The 22,903-nt window shown below is 41.6% G+C and overlaps 1 protein-coding gene across 1 annotated transcript in view; it reads left to right on the top strand.

Moving 5' to 3' along the window:
• The window catches only part of LOC132818799 (potassium/sodium hyperpolarization-activated cyclic nucleotide-gated channel 1-like), a 270,979-nt gene that overhangs the window by 42,420 nt on the left and 205,656 nt on the right, over positions 1 to 22,903 (top strand). Inside the window, exon 2 of the mRNA XM_060829894.1 lies at positions 2,748 to 3,171. Coding sequence (XP_060685877.1) covers positions 2,748 to 3,171 — 424 coding nt within the window. The remainder of the gene's footprint in view (positions 1 to 2,747; positions 3,172 to 22,903) is intronic.

Below are 22,903 nucleotides of genomic sequence, written 5' to 3'. Positions count from 1 at the left end.
TTGACAAAAGCCCTCACTCTGAAGTACGCTCACATCAGGGAGAATCCCCACTGTGCCAAATACAAGACAAAGAGTCAATTCTCTGAAAAGCTACCTGCAGAAACTATTTGTGGGTGAGGAGTGGGTAAGGGGGAACATTCCTTGCTCCATTGGTAAAGGATTTAGAGGAGGGACATGATTGTGTAGAATTTAAAAGAGGTAATACATATGCCAAAACGAAACAACTGCAGAGGCTGGCGATCTGAGACAAAAACATAAATTGCTGGAGAAACTCAACAGGTCTGGCAGCATATGTGGAATGAGAGCAGAGTATTATTTTGAGTCCAGTGCCTCTTCATCAGAAGAATTTGAAGAGTCACTGGATCCAATACGTTAACTCTGCTTTCCACAGATGCTGCTAGACCTGCTAAGATTCTCCAGTAATTTCTGTTTTATAATGTATGTCATATGGTGTCAATAGCTATAGAAACTAGAAAACAACTATTGTTTTAACCATGTTAAGAAATGCCTTTTTTTTGAAATTACTGATGTAAACTGACATTCCTCATAGACTTGTACAACATGGATATAGACCCTTCGGTCCAACTTGTCCATACCAATCAGATGACTGACATATTCCCATTTGCTAGCAATTAGCCTGTATCCTTTAAACCCTTCCTATTCATATTTCCATCCAGATGCATTTTAAATGTTGCAATCATATCTGTCTCCACCACCTCATCTGGCAGCTTGTGCTGTACACACACCACCCTCTGTGTGAAAGGGCTTTGCCCTTCGGTCCCTTTTAAATCTTTCCCCTCTCACCTTAAACCTATGCCCTCCCCTACCCTTGGAAAAAGACCTTGGCTATTCACCCTACCCATGCTCCTCATGATTTTATAAATCTCTATGAAGTCACCCCTCAGCCTGCAATGTTCCAGGGAAAATTCAGCCTCTCCCTGTAGTTCAAACCCTCCAAACCTGGCAACATTCTTGTAAATCTTTGCAACCCTTTCAAACTTCACAATGTCTTTCATTCAGCAAGTAGACCAGAGTTGAGCACAGTATTCTAAAAGTGGCCTCACCAATGTCCTATATAGCTGCAACATGACCTTCCAAGTCCTTTACTCAATGGTCTGATCAATGAAGGCAAATGTGCAAAACTCTTTCTCAACCACCCTGTCTACCTGTGACTTCACTTTCGAGGAACAATGCATCTGCACCCCGAGGTCTATGTTCAGTCACACTTCCTAGAGCCTGACCATTAACTTTATAAGTCTTGCCCTCGTTTTCTTTATACTGGGTACTGATGCTGGACTGAGATCATTTTTGAAAATATATAATAAAAATAGGCATTTTAAAAATGCCGAGGGTTGTTAAGAAAGCATATGATGTTTTGGCCTTTCATCAATGGGGGATAGAGTTTAAGAGCCGTGAGGTTTTGCTGCAGCTCTGCAAGTCCCTGGTCAGACCACATTTGGAATATTGTGTCCAGTTCTGGTACCCCTACTGTAGGAAAGATACAGAGGCTTTGGAGAGGGTGCCAAGAAGGTTTATCAGGATGCTGCCTGGACTGGAGGGCTTGCCTTATGAAGAAAGGTTGAATAAGCTTGGACCTTTCTCTCTGGAGAGAAGGAGGAAGAGAGGAGACCTGATCAAGATGTACAAAATAATGAGAGGAATAGATAGAGTCAATAGTCAGAGACTTTTCCTCAGGGCAGGATTAACTGGTACGTTAAGTCATAGTTTGAAGATAGTTTGAACACCAACTAGCCACAAAACGACACGACCAGCTATCCTTAGTAGCCACACACGCAGATGACAAGCAACATGAATACGACTGGAACAACACTACCATTATAGGACAAGCCAAACAGAGAACAGCCAGGGAATTCCTAGAGGCATGGCACTCATCCACAGATTCAATCAATAAGCACATCGATCTGGACCCAATATACCGACCATTGCAGCGGACAGCTGGAACTGACAACCGGAAGCGGCAGATTCAAACCACTACAAATGCTGGAGGAAAGATCACAGAAGTGCTTCATAGGAGGCTCCCAAGCACTGAGGATGTCACCTAGACAGGGGATGAAACGTCTGCAACACAAATTCCCAGCTCGGCGAACAGAACCACAACAACGAGCACCCGAGCTACAAATCTTCTCACAGATTTTGAATAGTTTGAAGATATTAGGAGGAAGGTATAAAGGAGACGTCAGAGGTAGTTTTTTTATGCAGAGAGTTGTGAATGTATGGAATGCGTTACCAGCGCTGGTGGTGGAAGCAGAGTCACTGGGGACATTTAAGTGACTACTGGACATGCACATGGATAGCAGTGAGTCGAGGGGTGCGTAGGTTGTTACTATATTTTACATTAGGATTACATCTCGGCACAATATCGTGGGCTAAAGGGCCTGGTCTGTGCTGTACGTTTCTATGTTCTATGTTCTAAAAATGGCTAAAAAGAAGCTTGCACAGGAAAATATCACATTTGAATTTCTGGTGGATTTTTATTTTGGACCGGTGCTGTGAGGGACAGTTTAGGGTGGATAGAAGTATCCTTGTCACTGTCTTGGCAGCACATGTGTGCCTCTTGAACCGGAAGTTTGAATGAAATACACAGATACTTTTCAGAGGTGATTCAAGTTCTTTTAAGTTGGTGTATTGTGTACACTGAATTAACAATTACTGTCAAATCTAACCAATAACAAGAAAAACCATGGTTTCTTCCACTTACTGTTTTCTATTTTTCCTTTTTTTCATAGGTTTTATTGGGATTTGATAATGCTGATGCTTATGGTTGGAAATCTCATCATTATTCCTGTGGGAATCACCTTCTTCACTGAGTCAACGTCAACCATTTGGATTGTTTTTAATGTTGCATCTGACACCTTCTTCCTTTTGGACCTGATTGTCAATTTTAGAACTGGAATTGTTGTTGAAGATAATGCCGAAATCATACTGGACCCAAATGTTATCAAGTGGAAATACTTAAAGAGCTGGTTTATCATTGACTTCATTTCTTCTATACCAGTGGATTATATCTTCCTGATTATAGAAAAAGGATTTGATTCTGATGTTTACAAGACTGCCAGAGCACTGAGAATTGTGAGGTTTACAAAAATCCTTAGTCTCTTGCGATTATTAAGACTTTCAAGACTTATACGATATATCCACCAGTGGGAGGAGGTAAGGGACTTCTTAATCTTTTAAATCGTGGGTCAGATTGCAATTTGCAAAGCTATTTTTAATTATTTCTTTAAACCACACTGATGGTATTGTTACAAAGCATTTTGGTTTGGTAACAATGTAAACTATACTGTAAAGGTTAGAGGTGAATTTGCCCTGACTGCCTTCCAATAAGCAATGTTCAATCAACTTGTGAAAATAGTCAGTCACACATTGCTTAGATTCTAATTAATTGCAACTGGAGCAAAGAAATTCTAAAATATTCATCAGGAGTTGATGGATTTGTAAATGTTTAAAGCTTATTTTGAAAAGGCAACTTAAATGTTAGCATGGCTCTGAATTTGGGCCTAGTTAACCGTGGAGGATGTCCCTGGATCTTACTGAACAGTCTGTGTCTGGCCATGGTCTCTTCAATCCTCCTGTGGCCAAAGTCCCTTTGACACCCCCATCTTCCATAATTTGTCCATATCTCTCTGCACATGTTGGCAAGTAGAATTAATAGAAGTTTCCATACTAATTGGAGAAATCTTAACTCTGCACCATTGGTGGAACCAGAGCAGATAAGGAAGGTTAAAATCTTAACAACCTGAAATACAACCCCACTCAACGACTCTGAGGAAATGGTCTTTCAGCAGCAATGTTTACAGTAGATGTATGTCTGCTTGTATATCCCAGGCCGACACAGTGGAGTCTGGTCCCCAGTCCTCATGGACATCTTTGGACCAATCCACAAGAGCTGGTGTACAATGACCACGCCACGTTAAAAACTTTCATACACAATCACCTATCAGGACATTCATGCTCAAACTCAATAGTGACAGACCAGGATGACATTTAGCCATCATTGCCAAGGACCTCAGCCTTTTCAACATTGATACCATTGGCAAGCAGTGGGAACAAGATTGCTGTTATACCTTCTTCTGGAAGAAGAGCACCTGCCTCCACAGGGTTGGCTTCACTGTGAAAGACAGACTAATTGGCCAACTCAGAGACTCCACTTGTGGGGTTAACGAATGCTTCATGATTCTTCAGTTCACCTTGCCCAAGCCCCATGCACCACAGTCCTCAGCATGTACATCCCAACGCTGGAAGCTACAGTCAATTTGAGAGAGCAATTGTACTCCAATCCTGGACAGTCTGAAGGGTGACAATCCAGGGTTGGAAAGGACATGGACCTCAGGGGAAATATAATTGGCAGAGAGGGGATAGGGAGATCTAACAGTAATGATACCTTGCTCTTGACAAAATGCTTGAAACAGGGTTGATATCAGAATCAAAACCTCATTCACCAAAGAAGCGGGTACATGGCCTCCTCCAAAACGCTGGAGTACATCATCATCCGAACAATGGGCTACAAGGATATGTACATCACCTCAATCTCAACAAGAGCCAATGACTACTGAATGGACCCGCCTCCTAATTTTCTCTGAGATAAATATCAATGTTGCTCCAAAACAGCGATGACAAGAGAAATATTGCCACGAGAAAATCAAACTGTAGCACTCAAACAACCTGATTGGAGAGCTCTATTCAGCCAGCCTGAAAACTCTCACTGACCCAGAGGTGCAGAGTACCCACAGCACCTGGTCTGCCCCCATGGCCTCCATTAGATGTACCTGTAAAGAGATGCTAAAGAACAATAAAGTGTCAGGAACAGATGGAATTCAAAGCCATAAAATATACTGGAATTGCATGATCAGCCATGATCCTATTGAATGGTGGTGCAGGCTCGAAGGGCCTATGAATCTATGAACACATAAGCTGTGTTGGTATGATTACATGACTTTATTTCCATTATCTAGAAGACAAAGGGCGTGACAGGAGATCTCAGCAATGCTGCAATCATATTCATCTTCAAGAAATGTGAAAGGTCAGACTATAGTAATGACAGAGAAGTTTCCTTGCTGTCGGCTATAAGAAAGTTATTGCAAGAACCCTCCTCAATTGTCTTCCCACTGTGGCGAATCTTCAAAGTGGATTCTGCCCTTTATGGACTACAACCACAGGATTTTCATTACTCAGTAACTACAAGAGAAATGCAGTTAACAGCACCAACCGTTCTCCATGTCTTCTTTGCACTAAAACTTTGAAACAGTCAATAATGAGGAACTGTACAATGTCCTTTTCTGTTTAGGTTACTCCCAAAAGCTTGTTGACATTCTCCACTTGTTCTGTGATGATATAAAAGCAGTGATGCTGATCAACAGATCCACCATGGATCCAATTCACATTTACCAGGAATGTGTGAATCTACTTTCCCTCTGGGAGCTCCCTGCTGGAGTGGAACTATTCTCCAGAACTGTTCAACCTGTACTGGCTGCCGGCCCATCTCAAGGTCATCCCAATCTCTATCATTGAGCGACAGAATACAGGTGGTGCTTGAGGCTGCACACATGGAAAGTCCAACCTCCAAACCATCATCAAGACCTTCATCGAGGAATGTGACAGCACGCATCTTGCTTTAAATATTCCTAAGGTGAAGGTCCTCCACCAACCTGACCCAGCAACACTGCACTAGTTGCTGGTTGTGAAATCCATCATGAGGTGTTGGACAATGTGGACCATTTTCCATACCTTGGGAGCTTACTGACAAGGGCAGTAATCCACAATGAGGTTCGACATGGCCTTCAGTTTGCCAGCACAGCCTTCAGTCATTCAAGGAAGTGACTATATAAAAGACCTGGACCTCAACCCCAACAGCAAGCTCATGATCTACACAGCAGTTGGGATACACACCCTCTAATATGGCTCAAAGATGTGCAGCACATGCCTCACATCCTCAGAGGCACTACCAGCCTTGCCTCTATAAGATCTTGTAAATCCATTGGCAGACAGGCGCACTAATGTCATGTTCTCACTGAGGCGAACATTCCCAGGATTGAAGCAATGAGCTCATTTGATTAGTTCTGCTGGAGAGGCCTGACATAAGACTCCTAAAACACATGCTTTACTCAGAGTTTTGACATGGCAAGCGAGGACCAGAAGGGTAGAGGTAATGTCTCTCTGAAAGTGTGACATCCCCCATTAACACCTGGGAAACCCTGGCTTAAGGCTGAGAAAGTAGAAGGAAGCCATCTGGATGCACATTGTTTCCTCAAATCTCATCGCTGATAGCAAGATGAAGTCAAACATTAACAGAATAAGGAACATGGGGCATTCTGGGGGCATTCCATCTTCCCACTCCCCAAACTACTATTTGCATTATCTGTAACAGAGACTTCATTTTAAGTGTTAAACTAAATCATCCTCAACCAAGATGCTGTCCAAGAAGGAAAAATAATTGTTCATCCTTTGTCGAAATCCAAAGATTTTTTGGTTCAGAGAATTTCTACCCAAATCTCAATAGATGTGAACACATTGATCAATACTGTTGCAGAATTCAATAGGAACTGATACTAATTTGCCAGTCATGTTCAGGGAAAGTTTAAGTGAATTATAAATATCAGCCTGGTGCTGGAATGTTGCTGTTGTGAACATGATTTGGAGGAGCTGGTGTTGGACTGGAGTGGACAAAGTTAAAAATCATACAACACCAGGTTATAGTCCAACAGGTTTATTTGGAAGCACTAGCTTTTGGAGCACTGCTTCTTCATCAGGTAGTTGTGTAGAAGGACCATAAGACACAGAATTTACAGCAAAAGGGTCACAGTGTCATGTGGTTGAAACATATTACACAAACCTAAATTAAGTCTTTCATCTTTTAGAATGGTTTTGCTAGTTTCGTTTCATTAAAATGTAAATCCCAGAACTCCTGTTAAGTCATAATTCTCAAGATAACTTCAGGTTTTCCAACAAAATGTATCATCTCAGCTCAGACAATGCATTAAAGGTGTGAGCTTAAAGCCAGTGCCCCAGTCTTGAGTCAGACTGGTTCTATTTCTAAAGTGTGATTTAGAGAATCTTACATGGATTAACTGTAGGTTATGCATTTTTTGAGCAAAATAAAATGAAATTTTGCAAATACAGATTCACTTCATAAACCTATATGTGTGTACATGAAGGAGAGACAGAGTGAGTGTGTGTATGTGAGTGTGTTCGTGTGGGTGTGAGTGCATGTGAGACAGTGTGCGTGCAAGTGTGTGTAAGCTTGGGAAAAGTATGGGTGTAAATGTGATGGGGTATATGCCAGTAAGAGGGTATGTGCGTGGATGTGAGTGTGGGGGTGGGGGTGTATGTTGTCTGCATATGAGAGTGTGTGTGTGTGTGTGTGTGTGTGTGTGTGTGTGTGTGTGTGTGTGTGTGTGTGTTGCAATGGGGTCATCTGTAGTGTGGCATGAACCCAAAGTCCCAGTTGAGGCCATCCTCATGGGTACCAAACTTGGCTATCACCCTCTGCTTACACATATATGCGCACTTTTCACATGCACTCACACCCACACGAACACACTCACATACACAACCTCACTTTGTCCCTCCTGCATGTACACACATACAAGTTTATGGGGTGAATCTGTATTTGCAGAATGATCTTTTATTTTTCTCAAAAAATGAGTAACCTACAGGCAATCTAAGTAAGATTCTGCAAATCCCACTTTAGAAATAAAATCAGACTGACTCAACTTTCACACAGACTTTTACCTCACACCTTACAGCGGTTGGGTAGTTGGTGTGGGTGTCCCAGAGGTGTTCTCTGAAACATTCCGCAAGTAGGCGGCCTGACTCCCCAATGTATAGGAGGCCACATCGGGCACATCATTTATCTGGGACACCCGCACCAACCAACCCAATCGCCCCGTGGCTGAACACTTTAACTCCCACTCCCACTCCGCCAAAGACATGTAGGTCCTTGGCCTCCTCCATCGTCAGACCATGGCAACACGACGCCTGGAGAAAGAGTGCCTCATCTTCTGCCTAGGAACCCTCCAACCAGAAGGGATGAATGCAGATTTCTCCAGCTTTCTCATTTCCCCTCCCCCCACCTTTTCTCAGTCCCAACCCTCAGACTCAGCACCGCCTTCTTGACCTGCAATCTTCTTCCCGACCTCTCCGCCCTCACCCCCTCTCTGGCATATCTCCCTCACCTTAGCCTCCTTCCACCTATTGTATTCCCAGCACCCCTCCCCCAAGTCCCTCCTCCCTACCTTTTATCTTAGCCTGCTTGGCACACCCTGCCAACAGAATGAGTGAACACCTTGTGAAAATGAGTTGGAAAACAAAACTTGCGTTTTCTCAGTAAATAATTGAATATTGAACAAATTATTCAGCATTGGAATGGGATTTTGACCACTCCACGCGAACAGTGAAAATGAAGCTTGGATTAGAATTGTAAATTTGCCTTACTCTTACCAGAGCAGAGGGTGAATATCTCATTAGAGAGAGAAGACTGATGATGCTTTAATGCAAGGGGAGATGTTGAGAAGGAGAATCCTCGATGATAATGTCTACCGATGTGGGAATTGAACCCCATGCTGTTGAAATCACTTTGCAATGCAATCCATCCATCTGAGTTCACCAACCCCTTTCAATGAGCTGCTCTCTCATTAGAGAGAATGATGACTGGTGTGGATTACCCTGAGGGTCACCAGCCCCAGGAGAGGGGAAAGGTTGAGAAGACAGTGAGTGTTAGTTTGCTATACACCAGTATGAACTTGCTGGCCCTTGACAGAATACCATTAAAATGTCAGCTTTAGTGGGTCCTTCTCTTTTATATAGATACTTGTTGAGTTAGCAAAACCATTTCTAGCTTGAGTCTGAGCTGTTGCAATGTTTGTCCAATTCTAAACCTCACATTACAAACAAAGCTGGAATATGGAAGACAAGGTTTATTTTCTAATTAAATCAAGATTCCTGACATCAGCTTTGCAAATTATATCTGCACCTTTCCAAATCATTTTGACATAAGTTGATACTAACGGAATGTACATCACAAGATGCCTTGTCCGTACACATACGTTGCGGCAAACTAAGGAATGCCTGAAGAAAGTTTTGGCAGGAATACCGTGGAGGAAACCTGCTATTAGTACAGAGACTGAGGATGCAGAGCCCTGTGTCTCAACTCTTCGCTAACAGATTGACTGCACCTGAAGTTGTATTACAATTATGTTTATAGGAAATGGAACTTGTAAGTTTCTGCTGTCATGTGGGATGCTGTTGGCAAAACATTATTTTAAGCATATTTACTGGTGAGGGAATGATCCAATTAAGCCAGATAATTTGCATAAATTACCTCATGCCATGATGTTGGTTTGAGGAAAGGTGCAAAAAGGGACCTGCCCAGCTACAGCATCCATCTTAATTAAAAGAATTTCCTTAAAATGGGAATATTGGCAATTTGTTCTTTCTTTTATTAAATACAGATACATAAAAAGAAAACTTTTTTTAGGAGCTAACATACTTGACATAATGAATTTACCTATTGTGTAATGTCTAATCAGAAATACTTAGAACATTGAGGACACCAGCACAGAGGATTATCTTAACATACTTTTGAAGAACAGCATTAAGATTTCTGAAGAAGACTCAGATTTCTCTTGATATATAAACTCAGATTTTTTTCCTATAGAAGCTGCCAGGCCTGCTGTTTTTATTTCAATCCTTAGCAAACATGTTGCATTTTGCATTGGAGAAATGTGAGTCGACAATAAATATTTTGTTGCTTTTCCTAAAACTGTTTGTACTTTCTCCTACCCTTTGACCACGTACATGTGACTGTGGTCACTGTACTAGGAGAAAGGATCCTCCTAAGCAACTACGGGAATCTGAAGTACTTTAACTTGATTCTTGCACCAAAACCCATTCATCTATCAGACCGGGGTTCCCTGACCTTTATAGTCTCCAGGTTAATGGCTCTATTGTGTTATTGGGTTGAGCATACTGTGTGGCCCTCAAAGAGCCTGAGGCTACAGCAATGTTCAGTGCCAACAAATGGCCATCTCCAGTAAAAGAGAATTTAAGACCATAAGCAAGACATAGGAGTTGAAGTAAGGCCATTCGGTCCACCAAGTCCACTCCGCCATTCAATCATGCCTGATGGGCATTTCAACTCCACTTACCCGCATTCTCCCCGTAGCCCTTAATTCCTTGTGACATCAAGAATTTATCAATCTCTGCCTTGAAGACATTTAGCGTCCTGGCCTCCACTGCACTCTGTGGCAATGAATTCCACAGGCCCACCACTCTCTGGCTGAAGAAATGTCTCCGCATTTCTGTTCTGAATTGACCCCTTCTAATTCTCAGGCTTTGTCCACGGGTCCTAGTCTCCTCGCCTAATGGAAACAATTTCCTAGCATCCACCCTTTCTAAGTCATGTGTTATCTTGTAAGTTTCTATTAGATCTCCCCTTAATCTTCTAAACTCCAACGAATACAATCCTAGGATCCTCAGCTGTCCCTCGTATGTTAGACCTACCATTCCAGGGATCATCCTTGTGAATCTCCGCTGGACACACTCCAGTGCCAGTATGTCCTTCCTGAGGTGTGGGAACCAAAACTGAACACAGTACTCCAAATGGGGCCTAACCAGAGCTTTATAAAGTCTAAGTAGCACAATGGTGCTTTTGTATATTCCAACCCTCTTGAGATAAATGACAAAATTAACCACCGCCCCTTGATACTCAATGGCATCACCATCACTGAATCCCCTATTATCAACATCCTGAGGCTTACCATTGATCAAAAGCTGGTTTGGATGAGCCATATAAATTGTGTGGCCACAACTGTGTGTCAGAGATGAGGAAATTTGCAGTCAAGTAACTCATCTCCTATCTCCCAATGCTCAAATGAGTGCAGTTGCGACAACACTCAAGAAGCTTGACAACTTCCAGGGAAAGGCAACCATCTTCAACATTCATTCCCTTCAGTATCAAAAATACAAGGCACACTGTGGAAATTTTCCAAGGCTCTTTAGCACCTTCCAAACCTACATCTACTTCCAACTAGAAGGACATGGACAGCAGATACACGGATCACTGCCAACTGTAAGTTTTCTGCAAACTACTCACCCCCATGGTTAGGAACTACATTCGTTCAGTGCCACAGTGATATTAACCAAGATTCTTATACTTGTGTATTAGTTGCTAAATCAGATCCTTGTTATAACCAGGCAGGAATCTCATTAGAAGTCAAAATTCTGATGGAACAATTGAGAGTCCAATGCATTTTAACATGATTTCACGCATTCTCCCAGTGTTGATTGGTGAATAACACCAGTGCCAAAGAGCAGCAAGCCTTTAAAGAGGCTGCAAGCTAAGTTTTATTTAAAAAAATTGGCATATTACAGAGGAGTAGCACAGTCCTTGGCAATTATGGAAGGATGTTGTATTTCAGTCTAAGTCAGATGGTGGAAGTTCTCCTAAGAGACTGCAACTGAAGTGTATCAGATATTAGCAGATAATCTGCAGATCTCCTCTGTGGCTAGAACTAAGGTTAAAACTAATAGACGAGACTCTCCAATCATGGTGAGAGTGCATTTGAATTCTTGAATGTGCATGCCTGAGAGTCTCTGTTTGTTAGTTACTGCATTGCAGAGCTGCATCTGTGTTGAAGTCTGTACCTGCGGTGATGTCTGGCGCAGTAATTGTATTCTGAAAGACGCAGTTAATAATAAGGTTTGCAGATGATGTATTTGTTTTGGGATTTCGACATTATGCCAAACCCCAGAATAAGAAAATTCCTGCAGAGAACTAATCTTAAGGACACACAGAACAATCACTAATTTGGAATACAAACTAACAGGATTTATTTAATAATTAGCATTCCAATAGTCAAGGTTAGGTATGACATTTATATTCTGTGTGTGCCAGTCAGGCTTTCTGTGTATCCCAGCATTTCTGGGACCTCCCTTTCTTGGTCTGTTCACCTTTTGATGTATGATATATCCTGCCCATTCTTGCAAGATCAGGACTTATCATAGTCTCCTATTATAAAGCTTTCTTTATTAGCGCCTCAAACAATAATTCCGACATTCTCAGTCTTCCTTCTACAATCTTTTTACTTTAAAACACGTGGTTTCACATGATCACTGCTTCCTGATTTGCCTCTTTTTCATTCTTTCTATCGTAGATGATGCTGTAATCTGGGGTTTACTCCATATATAGAAATAAATGTATATGTGTCAGCATTATTGAAGTATAATTCTCTTAAATGAACTCACAAATATTTCATCAGTGCAGGTAAGGAATGAATCATGTGAAAGGAGAGCGGTTTCAGTTGTTTGACCTGTGAGTTCCGATGACTGAGGATTATCCTCCTGTCACATTTGTGTCTCTTCTGGCTTAAACAAAGTTGGATTGCGATGATCTGTCAACAGTTCCATAATTATTAAAATCATGTGACTTTCAGAATACTACAAGGTAATTTAGATGGACTTTATTGTCTCTTTGTCTTTTTTTAAAATGTTCACTTATGGGATGTGGGCAACACGGATTGCATTGCTTTGTCATCCATAGTTCCTTTGAGAAGGTGATGATGAGCTGGCTTCTTGGAATGCTGCAATCCATGTGCATTAGGTAGACCCATAATGCCCTTAGGCAGGAAATTTTAGTGACTAGTGACTTTTGAGAAAGTAACAAATAACAAAATCAAAGTGGATACAAACTGAACTGAAATCCTCTTGCAGTAAAGGCCAATGTACCATTTGCCTTTCTAATTGCTTGCTACACCTCACTGCCTACTTACATTGACTGGTGTGTGATAACCCTAACCCTTACCCAGATCCTTTTGTACATCCACACTTCCCAATATATTATCATTAAAATTATATTCTTCCTTTCTGTTTCTCACACCAAAGTGTATAGCATCATATTTAGCCGTGTGTACTGCCTCTGCTGTGTGTTTGCCTACTAACTCAACTTGTCCAAATCACCATAAAGCTTCTGAGATCTAGGTCTTGGCTCTTCCACCTGTAACTGGATCCATGACTTCCTCAGCCATAATCTGAGATCAGTAAGAATAGGTGACAACACCTTGTCCACCATAATCCTCAACACCAGTGCCCAGCAATGCTGTGGACTCACACCCCCCATTATACTCTTTATACACTCACAACTGTGTGGCCAGATTTTGCCCCAACTTACAAGTTTGCTGATGACATGGCTGTTGTAGGTCAGATCTCAAACAATGACGAGACAGAATATGGGAAAGGGATTAGGTGCTTAGCAGCATGGTGTGAAGACAACAATCTCTCCCTCAATGTCAGCAAAATGAAGGAGCACTGACTTCAGGAAGTGGAGTGGAGGGCATGCCCCTGTCTGCATCAATGGTGCTGAGGGGGAAATGGCCGAGAGTGTCATGTTCCTAGGAGTGATGATCACCAACAATCTGTCCTGGTCCACCCATGTCAACGTGATGGTCAAGAAAGCACAACAACATCTGTACTTCCTCAGGAGGCTAAGGAAATTCAGCAAGTCCACAAGGACTCTTACCAATTTTTGTAGATGCACCATAGAAAGCATGCTACCTGGATGCATCGCAGCATGGTGCTTCTCTTCCCAAGATTGCAAGAAACTACAGAGAGTCATGAACGTAGCTCAGTCTATCACGGAAACCAGCCTTCCATCCATTGACTCCATCTATACTTCCCACTACTTCTGGAAAGCAGCCAACATCATCAAAGACCCCTCCCACACCAGTTATACTCTCTTCCACCCTCTTCTGTTGGAGAGAAGAAATAAAGGTTTGAATACACGTACAAATAGATTCAAGAACAGCTTGTTACTCAATGTTATCAGCCTGTTGAATGGACCTCTCAAACGTTAATTCTGATCTCTCTCTCTCTGCACCTTCTGTATGGCTGTAACATTATGTCCTGCACTCTGTTCTGCTAACCTGACACACTTTTTACTGTATGATCTGCCTGGATAGCATACAAAACAACACTTTTTACTGTATCTCGAAACATGTGACAACAATAAATCGATCAATCACAACTCACAATCCTGTCCAAGTTTGTGTCATCAGCAAACTTGGAAATGTTGTATTTGTTCCCTCATCCAGGTTATTTGTATACATCTTGAATAGCTGGGGCTCAAGCACTGACCTTGCAATACCTCATTTGTCACTGTCTGCCACTTGAAAAACAGACTCATTTATTCCCAGTCTCTGTTTCCTATCTGTCAACCAACTCTGAATCCATGCCATACCATCCACGTTACCTCCATCTGATATAATTTAACTTTGCCTACTAACCTCTTGTAAGGGACCTTATCCAAAGCTTTCTGAAACTCCATGGGTTCTATCATATCTATTCTACTAGTTATATCTTTAAAAAAATCAAAAAAAATCATGCTGGCTTTGTCAAATTCTGCTAACGGTGTTTTAAATGTTCATGTTCCTGTCTCAGTGGTTAGCACTGCTGCTTCACAGCACCAGGGACCTGGATTCAATTCCAGCCTCGGGACAACTATCTGTGTGGAGTTTGTAAATTCTCCCCATGTCTGCGTGGGTTTCCTCTAGGTGCTCCGGTTTCCTCCCACAGTCCAAAGATGTGCAGGGTAGGTGAATTGGCCATGCTAAGTTGCCCATAGTGTTCAGGAATGTGTAGGTTAGGTGCATTAGTAGAGTAATAGGGGAGGGGAATGGGTCTGGATGGGTTACTCTTCACAGGGTTGGAATGGATTTTTTGGGCTAAATAGCCAACACTGTAGGAATTCTATGAAACTCTGGCATTTTCCCCATTACTGATGGTAGGCGAACTGCTCTATAATTTTCTTCTTTTTCAGTTCCTCACTTTTAAATACTGGAGTTAAATTTGCTACCCTCCAATCTGTACAAACTGCTCCAGAGATTCTGTTGAATTTTGGAAGATGCATCCAGTATTACCAGCACCACTTTCTTTTGAATGCAAGAACATAAGAGCATGGAGCAGGAGGAGGCAACTCAGCCCCTTGAGCCTGCTCTACCATTTGATATTATCATGGCTAATCTCATCTCGGCCTCAACCTCAGTTTCCTGCCCAGTCTTTATAATTCTTTAACTAATTATAAATGTCTTTTCCTCCCTAAATTTCCTCAATATCCCAGCATCCACTGCATTCACAAACCTTTGAGAGATATAATTTCACCGCATCTCTGTTTTAAAGACATTTCAATAGGTTCATGAATAGGAAAGGTTTGGAGGGACATGGATGATGTGCAGGCAAGTGGGACTAGTTTAGTTTGGGATTATGATCGGCGTGGATTGCTTGGAACAAAGCGTCTGTTTCCATGCTGTATGACTCCATGACTCCAATTTCTTCAATTCTCCCCTTCACTGCACCCTTGGTTCCCTAACATTTCTTGGAGAAAATTTGTGTGCTCATTTGTGAAGGCAGAACCAAAATATGTGTTCAATTTCAAAGTTTGTGAGAAGATTTGTAGCTCGGGTGCTACGATGGTATTGCTACCAGGGACATCATCATACAAACTGGCTAAAGAACTAGAGCAGAAACTGAAACACCTGATCAGCGATCCAGACACTCTATACAGTCAACACAGGAATTCTTGGACATCATCAGAAATATACATATAGACAAGGAAGAAACTATGATCTCATTCGATGTAACAGCACTGTTCACCTCTATCGACAAAACCCTAGACAGAGAAACAATAGTCAACCTGCTGGACATACAGAACAGACAACAAGACAGGGAACCTTTCATAAAAGACTGCATACTCAAACTACTGGACCTGTGCCACATAATAGACTTCACATTCAACAACCAAATATATGAACACATCAACGGCACACCTAGGGGCTCACCCATCTCTGGGTTCATAGCAGAAGCTGTAATGCAAAGATTAGAACAAACAGTCTTACCACAAATTCAACCCAAACTCTGGGTCAGATATGTAGATGACACCTTTGTAATCATTAAAAACACAGAAATAGAAAACACACACCAGATCATTCACATCACACTCACAGGAATCCGATTCACTAGAGAGGAAGAAAAGGACAACCAACTCCCATTCCTAGACGTGATGGTACAGAGAACACCAAACGGAGAATTCACCACAAAGGTATACAGGAAAGCAACACACACAGACCAAGCCCTAAACTACGAAAGCAACCACCCCAACACACACAAACGAAGTTGCATCAGGACACTTCAAAAGGGCCACAACACACTGGAGTACATCAGAACTGCAAAAAGAGGAAGAAGAACACCTATATAATGTATGCGCCAAAAACGGATACCCCCGCAATTTCATCAACAGATGCCTAAGGGAAAGACAATGGAATGCCGCAACCCAAAGAACTAACCACGTTACCATACATCAAGAACATTTCTGAACTGACAGCCAGACCAATACGATCACTAGGACTCATAACAGCACACAAACCAACAGCCACTCTCAGACAACATCTCACCAGGACAAAGGACCTGATACCCAGCATGAGCAAAACCAACGTGGTGTACAAAATCCCATGCAAGGACTGCACAAAACACTACATAGGACAAACAGGAAGACAATAAACGATCCGTATCCATGAACACCAATTAGCCACGAAACGACACGACCAGCTATCCTTAGTAGCCACACACGCAGGTGACAAGCAACATGAGTTCGACTGGGACAAACTATTATAGGACAAGCCAAACAGAGAACAGCCAGGGAATTCCTAGAGGCATGGCACTCATCTACAGATCCTATCAACAAACACATTGACCTGGACCCAATATACGACCACTGCAGTGGACAGCTGGAACTGACAACCGGAAGCGGCAGAGACAAACCACTATAAATGCCGGAGAAAACAACACAGCAGTGCTTCATAGGAGGCTCCCAAGCACTGTGGATGCCACCTAGACAGAGGACGAAACATCTGCAACACAAATTCCCAGTTTGGCGAACAGAACCACAACAATGTGTTCAATGTTTCTGCTTTTTTTGGATTGCCCTTTCAGAATTTCCCCTGCAAATGATTGTAAAAGACTTACATATATTTTTATTTATCTTTTTCTCTTCATATACTTATAGAAGTTTTTATGGTCAGTTTCTATTTTCCCTGCAGTTTTACTCACATAATTCATTTCCCCTCTTGATCAAATAGTTTGTCCTCTTGCTGAAATCTAAAATGCTGTCAATTCTCAGGCTTTTAAATTATTTTACTGCAGACTCTTTTTATTCCTAATATGGATCTTGAGGAGCTTGTTTTAATTGTGGTTCAGCTAGTTATAATGAGAAAGCTTTTGCTCTCTCTATGGATTCATGTCCTTTGTCACCACACTGAGAAATAATAAAACAAAACATTGGATTTGAAGAGAAGTATGATTGAAGCAAATGAAGTAAACTGGTCAGGGATGTGAATTCAGTGACTAATCCATTGCTATCTTCTTCCCAACTAGCAGGTATGGGTAAGAATGATCTGATCAGGTTCAACCTCTTGATTTCTCAAAATCGAGACGGATATCACATTTCATTCACTACATTTCTGTTTCATGTAATGCCTCAGGATCTAAAGTAGGTTTATTTGAAGAGAGAAAATGGACAGATGCTGCATCAACCGAGGTATATAATATCATTTTGATAACAATTTTGCTAAACTTAGCAGATATTAGGAGCTTCAGGAGGTTCTTTCCATGTTAGATTAACTGAGCACACCACGGAGTCCTGGAGCTTGCTTGCCATTTTGTGACTTAAACCTTAATCTCCTTTCAGTTGGTGTCGACAATTTATTAGTATCTCCTTAACTGCTAATTGTAGCTCTCGTTAAATTCATTGCTTTCTCAGTTTGTTCTTCTGAATAAAATCCAGTTGTATATTATGTTCTTTATTGGCTTGCCAATATTATACATTGCATTGATGATGAAACTTCCAGAGTAATTCTGCTGATTTTTAATTTGTTCTTAGGATGAATGCATTGCTCCTTAGTCACACTTATCATTTATCCAAGTTGCTCTATAAGCGTTTTCTGAACCTGGTGATATGATTGTGTATTAGTTAATATTCTGGAACTTTCAACACAGAATCATATTGTAATAGAGAAGAAAGTAAGACATTCGGCACATTGTTCCTGAGCTGGATCATTTATGGAGCTAACCAATGTATCACATTTGCCTACTTTCTCCCTATAGCTCTTAAAATTTTGCCTTTCAAATACTTATCCAATTGTCCCTAGACTCAGGCTATTGAATCCACTTCCATCATCCATTCAGAAAGTGCACTCCAGATCACAACAACTCACTGGCAAAAGGACCAGAAGTGACAAGGGGAAATAGTTTTCAATCACCTTTAATCTCTGTCCTTTGATGACAGTCTGCCACTGGGAATGGATTATTCATTGCTTGTTCTATGAAAAACATTCAAGGTATTCAACATTTGTTAGAAATCTACTTCGGCCTTCTACCGAAACTAATTCCTCAGCTTGTACCATTTTAATAAATCTCCTCTGCACAATCTCAAAGGCCTTGACATACTTCCTCACTGAAAAGTCCAGAATTGAAGAGTACTGTCTGACTAAAGCCTGACTAGGGTGCTATAAAAGTTTACCATCACTCCTCTGCTTTTGGACTCTGACTACAACAACAACCTAAATGTGCTTAATGTCTTCAACCTAATCTATTGTCCTAAGGCACCTCACAGGAGTATTATAAAAATTGACACTGAGACATGCAAAATATATTTAGGCATAAATCTGAAATCTTGGTCAAAGAGGTAATTCTACTAAGGAAAGAGGGATAAAGTGAGTGAGGTTAAGGGACATATTTCTGGAGCTTAAAGTCTTAGCAACAAAAGATATAGCCACTAATGGTATGTCAATCGTCCTTGCTTAGGAAGTCAGAATGAGAGGGGCTAGAAAAGATAAGAGAGATAAGGAGGTACAAAATCTGGAGGGATTTGACAGCATAGATGTAAGTTCAAACGTTTTAAAAATGCCTAACTGGGAACCTGTGTAGGTCAGTAAGCATTGGCATGCTGGGAGAAAGGCTGTTTTGAGGAAGTACAAGGGATAGTAATGTTACAGAGGAGAGAATGTGCAGGGCAGAGTGAGTGGATTCAGATGGTCAAGTCTCAAGGTAACAAACATGGCTGACCAGAAATGTAGCTGGCCTAGCCACACAGATACAATGGCTAATACGACAGATCAGAGGCTGGGAATGCAAAGTTAATAACTCACCTCCTGATTCCTCAAAGCTTGTTCATCATTTATGAAACAAACTTCAGGCAATAGAATCCTCCCCCTTTCCTGGATGAGTGTGGTACCAACAACACTCAAAAAGCTTGACACCAATAAGGACAAAACCGCCTTGTTGTTTGGCACCCCTTCTAACGTCTTAAATATACGTGGATACATATACAAGACCCATTTCATTAATGCTTCAGCAATTGCACCTTCCACACCTGTAACCTTTCTTACCTGGGGGCAGCGATTGCATGGGGATACCGCATTCTAGAACTCTCTCCCTAATAGCACTGTGGGTCTACTTCCACCAAGTGGACTGCAACTCATCACCAACTGCTTATTTATCAGCAGAAAATAAATGCTAGGCTTCTTAATAGCATGTCCCAAAAAGTAAATTCTTTTAATAAAATGACAATATGAGTCCTGTGGCTCAGCACCACTATGGAGCTGCCCTCAGTTTTCTAACGGGAACTGTCCACAGCTTCAGCAGTCTCCACTAGCTGCTACTGTTCACAAGTGATGTGCTTCTCACCACTCTCACCCAATTCTTACCCAGTCAGTTTGCAACTGAGACTCTACCAATGTGAGTATATCAGCACTGATGGAGCATTTGCGTAGCTTGCAATCGTGTATCCTCAAATAGTTGGTTCCTTCTCTGAGATCTATGTAAACATCTTACACCTCTGTGGCAACTCCATCAGTATCCCTGCAATAAGGATAAGACTTTAGAATCATTGACTCGCTACAGAGTGGAAACAGGCCATTTGGCCCAACAGGTCGACACTGACCCTCCAAAGAGTAACCAACCCAGACCCATTCCTCTACTCTATTACTCTACATCTGCCCCTTACTAATTCACCTAACCTACACATTCCTGAACACTATGGGCAATTTGGCATGGCCAATTCATGGCCTAACCTGCACAACTTTGGATTGTTAGAGGCAACTGGAGCACCTGGAGGAAACCCATGCGGACACGGGGAGAATATTGTTAGTTAATTTTACAGGTCTCACTGGTTGCATCTCAGACTTCATACTGTATCACTTCACACTTGTCTGCATTCAGTTTTGTCTTCTGATGAAGAGTCACTGGACTTGAAACATTCTTCCCATAGATGTGCCGGACCAGTCAACTTCTTCCAGCAATTTTCATTTTTGTTTTGATTTTGTCATTCTCTGTCTAAGTCCTCAGCTCATGCCCATCATTTATTTGCTCTTGTCCTCCTTTGTGGTGAAGGTTATTGGGTTGGAAAGCAACAGAAAAGGCCACAAGTTGTCACTTCCAAAACAATACAATTTTACCTCAGTCCTGTACTGTTTAGATTGCCTGTCTAGATAAATTGCTTAAATCACTGGCAAATAGAATTCATCAGGCAACAATCACCTCAAGCAAGAAAAGGCATATCTGTCTCTACGAACCTTCAGTAGTGCCACTATCGAAAAGTGTCCAACCATCAACATCCTGAGAATCATTATGGATAAGAAGCTTATATCATCACCATGGCTACAGAGATCGGATACTCTGACAACTTGTATTCTTGTGAATTATTTAGTTCCTGTCTTAAAGCCTTGTTTAATCTATAAGACACAAGTTAAGAGCACAATGTAGACTTCTTAAGATTCACCTGTAAAATGCTAAATATTCAACACTACCTGGGACGGAACAGTTTGACCAGTTACTCATCTAGGTAAAGTGAGATTATTCCACTGCACTTCTGACTTGCATGAGTCAATTTGCAGAGTCAGGAGGTGAGATACTGGCGTCAGAGTTTCTAGTGTCTGATCTGCTCTTGTAGCTATATTGTTTACATAAATGTTCCGGTTCCATTTCTGGTCAAAGGTAACACTCAGGATGTTGACACTGGAGGATTCATTAAGGATTATTCCAGTGAATGTCATGGGATGATGATACAATTCTCTCTTTTTCTAAATGGTCATGGCTGAGCATTTGTGTGGTGCAAATGTTACCTAGCGACTTGACCCTGAATGTTGTATGAGTTTTGATGGATTTGGTTCAGTATCTGAAGAGTTGCAAGTAGTACAGAACATTGTGTGATAATCAGGAAATATACCCACTTATGACCTTATGATGGAGGGAAGGTCAATGATGAAGCAGTTGAAGAGAATTGGGCCATGGACACTATCCTGAGGAACTTCTAGAGCTTAATTGACTGTGAAACACTTTGAGATATCCTGGAGTTGATTGATTTATTGATTCTTTCTTCTCTCTTGTTGGCCCAAGTTTGGCATTATCTGAATCATAGGGCTGGGGTAACAAGCTTCCAGCAAAAGCGTGCATCTGTTTTTGTGTGAGATGTAACTTAAGCCAATTCAGCCAATTTGCATCAGGCTGATGGTAAATTTATTAAGGGTGTTTGCTGCCATATTTGCCGAAATGATGATTGGATACCCAAAGCAACTACTATCATTTATTCTCTGCTCTTCTCTCCCTGTTTGGATCAATGCTTTGATCATCTCTGTTGGTTTTGGCAGAATCTCTATTTTGCTTCAGTGGTGGTCAGGCATGGTTACCTCATATTTCATAAAAATACTTTCATATTTCCTGAAAACAAATGATAGGCAAACAATGCAAATATTTCCAAGGAAAGATAAACATGTATTTGTCGCATCTAAACTTTCCAGACTTCCACTAGAATGTGTAGAGATACCAGACTGATATATTCTCCTGAACGACACTCAAAATAAGTTGAATTCAACAGTATAGAAACTGGAATAACTGAGTTTGCTAATAATGTAGAACTACTTTTGCAGTACTGTACAGTTCAATATATTGATAATGCCTTTAAAATTTCAGAATACTTGGTGGATATAAAGTTGTTCGGGAATGAGGATAGACCAAAGACTGACAGACGAGTTCTAAACAGAATTAGCATAACTCAAAGGATTGAGTGGCCTCCCTCTCTGCTCCACTACAATGACCGTCTGATCCAAAGCAAAGCAAGCAGCTGGGTGGGAGAGATAGGCCGGTGAAAGTACTTATTGATGGGATTGGGGGAGAGGTTATTTGGGGAGGTGTGAGGCCTGTGGGTTTATACAATGTGTCACTAAGAAGGAGATGTGGACGTTTGGAAGCTGACTGGCAAGTTCAAGCTGAGGCAGGAAGCCACACTAGCAGAGGAGCACACACTGTCACTCCTTTCATCGGGATGCAACTTGGAAGTGTGCAATGTGGAAGAAATTGGCTGCAACTACCTTCAGAGTGGATGGAGGAGAGTGACCTGAACTGTGAGGGAGGGGGCTGCAGTTACAGACCCATGTACTGTACACAGAGGGACACTCTCTAACCATCTGATCGCACTGATTTTCTTGTTTGGGCTAATTTTCTCTGGCATAGCCACTGCTAGTCACCTTATTGACAGCTACATTTTGAGCACAGAGGGAAGGAAATATTAGGGATGTTGCTTAAGGAGGACCAAAGGTCTCAGTATGACCTATACCATGCCTCCACTTCCACATTTTGCAGTACACCTTCAACACAGACCTCTGTCCATTGAACTTCATAACAAAGCCATGAAGTGATACTGAATGATGTGAAAATGCATTTAGCACCTTCACAGAGAGACCAATTACCACATGTAAGGTAACACGACAAGTATTTACACACAACAAACATAGACAATGCAGGAGAAACTCAGCAGGTCTGGCAGCATCTTGGAGATTGAAACAGA

This window comes from Hemiscyllium ocellatum, chromosome 1 (assembly GCF_020745735.1).
Source record: "Hemiscyllium ocellatum isolate sHemOce1 chromosome 1, sHemOce1.pat.X.cur, whole genome shotgun sequence".
NCBI lineage: Eukaryota > Metazoa > Chordata > Chondrichthyes > Orectolobiformes > Hemiscylliidae > Hemiscyllium > Hemiscyllium ocellatum.
Note: the sequence above shows the minus strand (reverse complement) of the source record. Positions and strands in the feature narration are given on the sequence as shown.